Below are 9909 nucleotides of genomic sequence, written 5' to 3' on the forward strand. Positions count from 1 at the left end.
CCAGCACTAGGATAAGGTGTAACAGATAATGTTACAGGGAGATTCTCCAGCACTAGGATAAGGTGTAACAGATAATGTTACAGGGAGACTCTCCAGCACTAGGATAAGGTGTAACAGATAATGTTACAGGGAGACTCTCCAGCACTAGGATAAGTTGTAACAGATAATGTTACAGGGAGACTCTCCAGCACTAGGATAAGGTGTAACAGATAATGTTACAGGGAGCCTCCAGTACTAGGATAAGGTGTAACAGATAATGTTACAGGGAGACTCTCCAGCACTAGGATAAGGTGTAACAGATAATGTTACAGGGAGACTCTCCAGCACTAGGATAAGGTGTAACAGATAATGTTACAGGGAGACTCCAGTACTAGGATAAGGCGTAACAGGGAGCCTCTCCAGAACAAGGATAAGGTAAAACAGATAATGTTACAGGGAGACTCCAGTACTAGGATAAGGTGTAACAGATAATGTTACAGGGAGACTCTCCAGCACTAGGATAAGGTGTAACAGATAATGTTACAGGGAGACTCTCCAGCACTAGGATAAGGTGTAACAGATAATGTTACAGGGAGACTCTCCAGCACTAGGATAAGGTGTAACAGATAATGTTACAGGGAGACTCCAGTACTAGGATAAGGTGTAACAGATAATGTTACAGGGAGACTCTCCAGCACTAGGATAAGGTGTAACAGATAATGTTACAGGGAGACTCCAGTACTAGGATAAGGTGTAACAGATAATGTTACAGGGAGACTCTCCAGCACTAGGATAAGGTGTAACAGATAATGTTACAGGGAGACTCCAGTACTAGGATAAGGTGTAACAGGGAGCCTCTCCAGAACAAGGATAAGGTAAAACAGATAATGTTGCAGGGAGACTCTCCAGTACTAGGATAAGGTGTTACAGGGAGACTCTCCAGTACTAGGATAAGCTGTAACAGATAATGTTACAGGGAGACTCCAGTACCAGGATAAGGTGCAACAGATAATGTTGCAGGGAGACTCTACAGTACTAGGATAATGTGTAACAGGGAGACTCTCCAGTAGAAGGATAAGGTGCAACAGATAATGTTACAGGGAGACTCTCGGTCTGCCTGGTTGGGCATTAAGAATATGGCAAACGCCCCCTTCAGAGGGAGGCAATGTATCGATCCCTGCCTGGATGAGAGGGTGTGCCTCTCTACAGCCAATTAACTAAACAAGTTCTTCACCCGCTTTGAAACAAGGGTCGCCCCCGCTCCCCTGGCCTGTCTGGAGGAGGATGTCATGGCAACCAAGAGTACGCTTGTCATCGTTGAGGAAGTCGTACAACGAGTGTTCCAAAGTACTGGAGTACGAAAGAGCCCGGGGCCTGATAACATCAGCGGTCGTGTCTTGAAACACTGTTCAGCTGAGAGGTGTCTTCAGCTCTCTCTTCCAGCGGTCCCTGGATACATTGGAAATTACATCTCGATGGAAAATATCTATTGCTGTACCAGTCACAAAAACCTCTCATCCGTCTGCATCAAATGATTACAGACCTGTCGCTCTGACCTCTCTCTTGATTAAATCTCTTGAAAAGATCATCAAGGCATACATCATCAACACCACCAGCTTCTTGATCCCCACCAATCTGCATACCGATCAGAGAAAGGGACAGATGATGCCATCCTCTCGCTCTTACATCTGGTGTACATGTATTTGGAGGGCAGTAAAACATATGTGTGTATCATGTTTGCAGATTTCTCCTCTGTATCTAACACAATCAATCCGTTGGTCTTCGCGGACAGACTGAGAGGAGACTTCGGACTTGATGCTTATCACATGGATCATCAACTTCCTAACTGATAGGTCTCAGCAGGTAAGAGTTGGCAACACACTCTCTGAGGTGGTCACTTCTTCAGTAGGAACCCCACAGGGAAGTGTTCTTTCACCAGTACTATACGTTCTGTATACAGACAGCTGCCAGAGCCGGGTTCCCAGGGCTCCACCTGATCAAATACGCTGACGATTCTGCTTTGGTCAGTCTTCTCGAGGTGGATTAGACGGAGCATATACCGGCTCTGAATGATTTTACTGTCTGGTGTGAGTCATCCCATCTAATATTAAATAAACTCAGCAAAAAAAGAAACATAAAAACATAAAAACACCAAAATAAAGATGCCTAGAGTCCCTGCTCATCTGTGTGAACGAGCCTTAGGCATGCTGCAAGGAGGCATGAGGACTGCAGATGTGGCCAGGGCAATAAATTGCAATGTCCATACTGTGAGACGCCTAAGACAGCGCTACAGGGAGACAGGACGGACAGCTGATCGTCCTCGCAGTGGCAGACCACGTGTAACAACACCTGCACAGGATCGGTACATCCGAACATCACACCTGTGGGACAGGTACAGGATGGCAACAACAACTGCCCGAGTTACACCAGGAACGCACAATCCCTCCATCAGTGCTCAGACTGTCCGCAAAAGGCTGAGAGAGGCTGGACTGAGGGCTTGTAGGCCTGTTGTAAGGCAGGTCCTCACCAGACATCACCGGCAACAACGTCGCCTATGGGCACAAACCCACTGTCGCTGGACCAGACAGGATTGGCAAAAACAGGATTGGCTCAGACAGGATTGGCTCTTCACTGACGAGTCACGGTTTTGTGACAACAACACAGAGTTACATGGAATAAACAAGCATACAGTCAATAACACAATAGAAAAAAAGAAAGACTATATACAGTGTGTGCAAATAGCATGGCAATAAATAGGCCATAGTAGCAAAGTAATTGCAATGCTGTGCGTTACAGGGAAGACATCCTCCTCCCTCATGTGGTACCCTTCCTGCAGGCTCATCCTGACATGACCCTCCAGCATGACAATGCCACCAGCCATACTGCTCGTTCTGTGCGTGATTTCCTGCAAGACAGGAATGTCAGTGTTCTGCCATGGCCAGCGAAGAGCCCGGATCTCAATCCCATTGAGCACGACTGGGACCTGTTGGATCGGAGGGTGAGGGCTAGGGCCATTCCCCCCAGAAATGTCCGGGAACTTGCAGGTGTCTTGGTGGAAGAGTGGGGTAACATCTTACAGCAAGAACTGGCAAACCTGGTGCAGTCCATGAGGAGGAGATGCACTGCAGTACTTAATGCAGCTGGTGGCCACACCAGATACTGACTGTTACTTTTGATTTTGACCCCCCCTTTGTTCAGGGACACATTATTCCATTTCTGTTAGTCACATGTCTGTGGAACTTGTTCAGTTTATGTCTCAGTTGTTGAATCTTGTTATGTTCATACAAATATTATCCCGGAGTCGACTCTTCACTGTTGACGTTGAGACTGGTGTTTTGCGGTTTCTATTTAATGAAGCTACCAGTTGAGGACTTGTGAGGCATCTGTGTAAAGCTCGCAGCCATTGGACTCTGGAGTAATGAATCACGCTTCACCATCTGGCAGTCCGACGGACGAATCTGGGTTCGGCGGATGCCAGGAGAACGCTACCTGCCCGAATGCATAGTGCCAACTGTAAAGTTTGGTGGAGGAGGAAGAATGGTCTGGGGCTGTTTTTCATGATTCGGGCCCCTTGGTTCCAGTAAAGGGAAATATTTGCACTACAGAATACAATGACATTCTAGATGATTCTGCAAACTTTGTGGCAACAGTTTGGGGAAGGCCCTTTCCTGTTTCAGAATGACAATGCCCACGTGCACAAAGCGAGGTCCATACAGAAATGGTTTGTCGAGATCAGTGTGGAAGAACTTGACTGGCCTGCATAGACCCCTGACCTCAACCCCAATCTAACACCTTTGGGATGAATTGGAATGCTGACTGTGAGCAAGGCCTAATCGCCCAACATCAGTGCCCGACCTCACTAACGCTCTTGTGGCTGAATGGAAGCAAGTCCCAGCGGCAATGTTCCAACATCTAGTGGAAAGCCTTCCCAGAAGAGTGGAGGCTGTTATAGCAGTAAAGGGGGGGACCAACTCCATATTAATGACCATGATTTTGGAATGAGATGTTCGACAAGCAGGTGTCCACATACTTTTGGTAATGTAGTGTAATCGGCTTACTGCATTTCAACTTACTGCATTTCAACACATTTTGCCATGGTGAAGAGAGAACATTTTTCAGTTTTATAATGCTATTCTACACATTTTGTTGCTAAGAGAAAATGTTTCCATTTTGAAACTGATTTCATGCAATTTTACACTTTTTACCATGGGGCAGAGATTCTTTTCTTTCTGTTTTAAAGCTAATTTCCTGCTATTCTTCACATTATGCCATGAGGCTGGGAGAACGTTTTGCTATTTTAAAGCTAATTTCCTGCTATTCTACACATTAGCTCCACAATGAGATAGGGTGCAGGCCAGGCAGCAGGCTGTTAGCCAGCCTGCCAGCTTAGTGGAGTCTGCCACTAGCACAGTCAGTGTAGTCAGCTCAGCTATCCCCATTGAGACCGTGTCTGTGCCTCGACCTAGGTTGGGCAAAACTAAACATGGCGGTGTTCGCCTTAGCAATCTCACTGGAATAAAGACCTCCTCCATTCCTGCCATTATTGAAAGAGATTGTGATACCTCACATCTCAAAATAGGGCTACTTAATGTTAGATCCCTCACTTCCAAGGCAGTTATAGTCAATGAACTAATCACTGATCACTGATCTTGATGTGATTGGCCTGACTGAAACATGGCTTAAGCCTGATGAATTTACTGTGTTAAATGAGGCCTCACCTCCTGGTTACACTAGTGACCACATCCCCCCGCGCATCCCGCAAAGACGGAGGTGTTGCGTCACTTGAGTGGGTTGGAGTGGGTTGAGTGGGTTGAGTGGGTTGAGTGGGTTGCGTCACTTGAGTGGGTTGAGTGGGTTGAGTGGGTTGAGTGGGTTGAGTGGGTTGAGTGGGTTGAGTCAATGATGTGATCTTCCTGTCCGGGTTTGGCGCCCCCCTCGAGTCCTTGCTGTGGGGGAGATCTTTGTGGGCTATACTCAGCCTGGTCTGTTGATATCCCTCTAGTGGTGTGGGGTCTATACTCAGCCTGGTCTGTTGATATCCCTCTAGCGGTGTGGGGTCTATACTCAGCCTGGTCTGTTGATATCCCTCTAGTGGTGTGGGGTCTATACTCAGCCTGGTCTGTTGATATCCCTCTAGTGGTGTGGGGTCTATACTCAGCCTGGTCTGTTGATATCCCTCTAGTGGTGTGGGGTCTATACTCAGCCTGGTCTGTTGATATCCCTCTAGTGGTGTGGGGTCTATACTCAGCCTGGTCTGTTGATATCCCTCTAGTGGTGTGGGGTCTATACTCAGCCTGGTCTGTTGATATCCCTCTAGTGGTGTGGGGGCTATACTCAGCCTGGTCTGTTGATATCCCTCTAGCGGTGTGGGGTCTATACTCAGCCTGGTCTGTTGATATCCCTCTAGTGGTGTGGGGTCTATACTCAGCCTGGTCTGTTGATATCCCTCTAGTGGTGTGGGGTCTATACTCAGCCTGGTCTGTTGATATCCCTCTAGCGGTGTGGGGTCTATACTCAGCCTGGTCTGTTGATATCCCTCTAGTGGTGTGGGGTCTATACTCAGCCTGGTCTGTTGATATCCCTCTAGTGGTGTGGGGGCTATACTCAGCCTGGTGGTCTGTTGATATCCCTCTAGTGGTGTGGGGTCTATACTCAGCCTGGTGGTCTGTTGATATCCCTCTAGTGGTGTGGGGTCTATACTCAGCCTGGTGGTCTGTTGATATCCCTCTAGTGGTGTGGGGGCTATACTCAGCCTGGTCTGTTGATATCCCTCTAGTGGTGTGGGGTCTATACTCAGCCTGGTCTGTTGATATCCCTCTAGTGGTGTGGGGTCTATACTCAGCCTGTTCTGTTAATATCCCTCTAGTGGTGTGGGGGCTATACTCAGCCTGGTCTGTTGAGATCCCTCTAGTGATGTGGGGTCTATACTCAGCCTGGTCTGTTGATATCCCTCTAGTGGTGTGGGGGCTATACTCAGCCTGGTCTGTTGATATCCCTCTAGTGGTGTGGGGTCTATACTCAGCCTGGTCTGTTGATATCCCTCTAGTGGTGTGGGGTCTATACTCAGCCTGGTCTGTTGATATCCCTCTAGTGGTGTGGGGTCTATACTCAGCCTGGTCTGTTGATATCCCTTCTAGTGGTGTGGGGTCTATACTCAGCCTGGTCTGTTGATATCCCTCTAGTGGTGTGGGGTCTATACTCAGCCTGGTCTGTTGATATCCCTTCTAGTGGTGTGGGGTCTATACTCAGCCTGGTCTGTTGATATCCCTCTAGTGGTGTGGGGTCTATACTCAGCCTGGTCTGTTGATATCCCTTCTAGTGGTGTGGGGTCTATACTCAGCCTGGTCTGTTGATATCCCTCTAGTGGTGTGGGGTCTATACTCAGCCTGGTCTGTTGATATCCCTCTAGTGGTGTGGGGTCTATACTCAGCCTGGTCTGTTGATATCCCTCTAGTGGTGTGGGGTCTATACTCAGCCTGGTCTGTTGATATCCCTCTAGTGGTGTGGGGGCTATACTCAGCCTGGTGGTCTGTTGATATCCCTCTAGTGGTGTGGGGTCTATACTCAGCCTGGTGGTCTGTTGATATCCCTCTAGTGGTGTGGGGTCTATACTCAGCCTGGTGGTCTGTTGATATCCCTCTAGTGGTGTGGGGGCTATACTCAGCCTGGTCTGTTGATATCCCTCTAGTGGTGTGGGGTCTATACTCAGCCTGGTCTGTTGATATCCCTCTAGTGGTGTGGGGTCTATACTCAGCCTGGTCTGTTAATATCCCTCTAGTGGTGTGGGGTCTATACTCAGCCTGGTCTGTTGATATCCCTCTAGTGGTGTGGGGTCTATACTCAGCCTGGTCTGTTGATATCCCTCTAGTGGTGTGGGGTCTATACTCAGCCTGGTCTGTTGATATCCCTCTAGTGGTGTGGGGTCTATACTCAGCCTGGTCTGTTGATATCCCTTCTAGTGGTGTGGGGTCTATACTCAGCCTGGTCTGTTGATATCCCTCTAGTGGTGTGGGGGCTATACTCAGCCTGGTCTGTTGATATCCCTCTAGTGGTGTGGGGTCTATACTCAGCCTGGTCTGTTGATATCCCTCTAGTGGTGTGGGGGCTGTGCTTTGGCAAAGTGGATGGGGTTATATCCTTCCTGGTTGGCCCTGTCCGGGGGTATCGCCGAACAGGGCCACAGTGTCCCCGACCCCCCTTGTCTCAGTCTCCAGTATTTATGCTGCAATAGTTTATGTGTCGGGGGGCTAAGATGAGCCTGTTATATCTGGAGTATTTCTCTTGTCTTATCCGGTGTCCTGTGTGAGTTTAAGTATGCTCCCTCTAACTCTTTCTCTCTCTCTTTCTCTCTTCTGAGAGAACATTTTGCAGTTTTAAAGCTAATTTCCTGCTATTCTACACATTATGCCATGAGACTGAGAGAAAGTTTTGCTGTTTGAAAGCTAATTTCCTGCTATCCTAAAACTGTTGCTATCATATGCTATCTGGGGGGCAAACTGCTGCTAATCTGTCCCTGGCTCCAGCTGAATGTAACATGCTGTACTGTCCCAGAGAACAGCTAGCTCCAGCTGAATGTAACATGCTGTACTGTCCCAGAGAACAGCTAGCTCCAGCTGAATGTAACATGCTGTACTGTCCCAGAGAACAGCTAGCACCAGCTGAATGCAACATGCTGTACTGTCCCAGAGAACAGCTAGCACCAGCTGAATGCAACATGCTGTACTGTCCCAGAGAACAGCTAGCTAGCTCCAGCTGAATGCAACATGCTGTACTGTCCCAGAGAACAGCTAGCTAGCTCCAGCTGAATGTAACAGCCTGTACTGTCCCAGAGAACAGCTAGCTAGCTCCAGCTGAATGCAACATGCTGTACTGTCCCAGAGAACAGCTAGCTAGCTCCAGCTGAATGTAACAGCCTGTACTGTCCCAGAGAACAGCTAGCTAGCTCCAGCTGAATGCAACATGCTGTACTGTCCCAGAGAACAGCTAGCTAGCTCCAGCTGAATGTAACAGCCTGTACTGTCCCAGAGAACAGCTAGCTCCAGCTGAATGCAACATGCTGTACTGTCCCAGAGAACAGCTAGCTAGCTCCAGCTGAATGTAACATGCTAGAGCCAACATGCTAGAGCATACAGTACATTCAGCCTTAAATGTCACAGGTCATGGCAAAAGCATGTGTCCCCATCCATCCAACTCACCACAGCCATTTCATTCCCATGCTGCTGCCTGAAAGGTTACTCTCAAACAGTAGTTAGCTAACTGACTTTAACATATAGACTCCTGTTGCTCTGATTCAACTGAGAGGGGAAAGTCCTTAATTAACACTATATCCTGTCTCTATCACACACACTATCTGTCTCTCCCTCTCTCTACTGCCATCCATGTTGCATGAATGAATTGAAAATGGTTCATTACTTTCAATCAGGACTTTCCAATAACTTATGAATTATGTTTCAAAGGTACAGGTGGAGGTGCAGAGAGACAGTGTAGTACTTACAGGTGGAGGTGCAGAGAGACAGTGTAGTACTTACAGGTGTGCTGCAGTCAGAGAGACAGTGTAGGACTTACAGGTGTGCTGCAGTCAGAGAGACAGTGTAGTACTTACAGGTGTGCTGCAGTCAGAGAGACAGTGCAGTACTTACAGGTGTGCTGCAGTCAGAAAGACAGTGTAGTACTTACAGGTGTGCTGCAGTCAGAGAGACAGTGCAGTACTTACAGGTGTGCTGCGGTCAGAGAGACAGTGTAGTACTTACAGGTGTGCTGCAGTCTGAGAGACAGTGCAGTACTTACAGGTGTGCTGCAGTCAGAGAGACAGTGCAGTACTTACAGGTGTGCTGCAGTCAGAGAGACAGTGCAGTACTTACAGGTGGAGGTGCAGAGAGACAGTGTAGGACTTACAGGTGTGCTGCAGTCAGAGAGACAGTGCAGTACTTACAGGTGTGCTGCAGTCAGAGAGACAGTGCAGTACTTACAGGTGGAGGTGCAGAGAGACAGTGTAGGACTTACAGGTGGAGGTGCAGAGAGACAGTGCAGTACTTACAGGTGTGCTGCGGTCAGAGAGACAGTGCAGTACTTACAGGTGGAGGTGCAGAGAGACAGTGCAGGACTTACAGGTGGAGGTGCAGAGAGACAGTGCAGGACTTACAGGTGTGCTGCGGTCAGAGAGACAGTGCAGTACTTACAGGTGGAGGTGCAGAGAGACAGTGCAGTACTTACAGGTGTGCGAGTCCGGCCTTGCGCACGGCGCAGGAGATGGCTTTGATGGATGTCAGGAGACTGTTGATCAGCTGGGTCAGCTCTCCTGTTGACCCTTTGACCTGGCGCCCCTTCTCCATCACGAACCGAGTCAGGGTCCACACGTCCGTGTCGATCGCAGAGCCACTATCCGACATGTTGTAGCCGTGTTTGGGGTCCTACCTCGTTGGGTCCGGGTTAGGCTGATAGTCCTGGGTAGAGAAGCACGACTGTGTCTGTGAGAGGTGTGTGAGTGAGTGAGAGGGTCAGGCAGTGTGTGTGTGTGTGTGTGTGTGTGTGTGTGTGTGTGTGTGTGTGTGTGTGTGTGTGTGAGAGAGAGAGAGAGAGAGAGAGAGAGAGAGAGAGAGAGAGAGAGAGAGAGAGAGAGAGAGAGAGAGAGAGAGAGAGAGAGAGAGAGAGAGAGAGAGAGAGAGAGAGAGAGAGAGAGAGAGAGAGAGAGAGAGAGAGAGAGAGAGAGAGAGCAGCTGTTAACAGAGAAGGTCAACCTCATTCCAGCAGCATGGCTGAACGCCGAAGTTATATTTGTGATGGCAGTACAGGGGGAGAGTAGAGAAGGGTATAGAGTGACAGCAAACCTTTGGTCACAGACAGACAGATATGTGTCTAAGACATGTCCATGCTAGAAGGATGCAGTAAGACATGTCCATGCTAGAAGGATGCAGTAAGACATGTCCATGC

General features: G+C 48.6%; 1 protein-coding gene across 1 annotated transcript in view; it reads right to left on the reverse strand.

Moving 5' to 3' along the window:
• fbp2 (fructose-1,6-bisphosphatase 2) overlaps positions 1-9474 on the reverse strand; it is a 32937-nt gene extending 23463 nt beyond the window's left edge. The window contains 1 exon segment of the mRNA NM_001139704.1: positions 9193-9474. Coding sequence (NP_001133176.1) covers positions 9193-9368 — 176 coding nt within the window. The 5' untranslated portion in view covers positions 9369-9474.
• Between the last annotated feature and the right edge of the window lie 435 nt (positions 9475-9909).

Source organism: Salmo salar, chromosome ssa24, assembly GCF_905237065.1.
Source record: "Salmo salar chromosome ssa24, Ssal_v3.1, whole genome shotgun sequence".
NCBI classification, from domain to species: domain Eukaryota; kingdom Metazoa; phylum Chordata; class Actinopteri; order Salmoniformes; family Salmonidae; genus Salmo; species Salmo salar.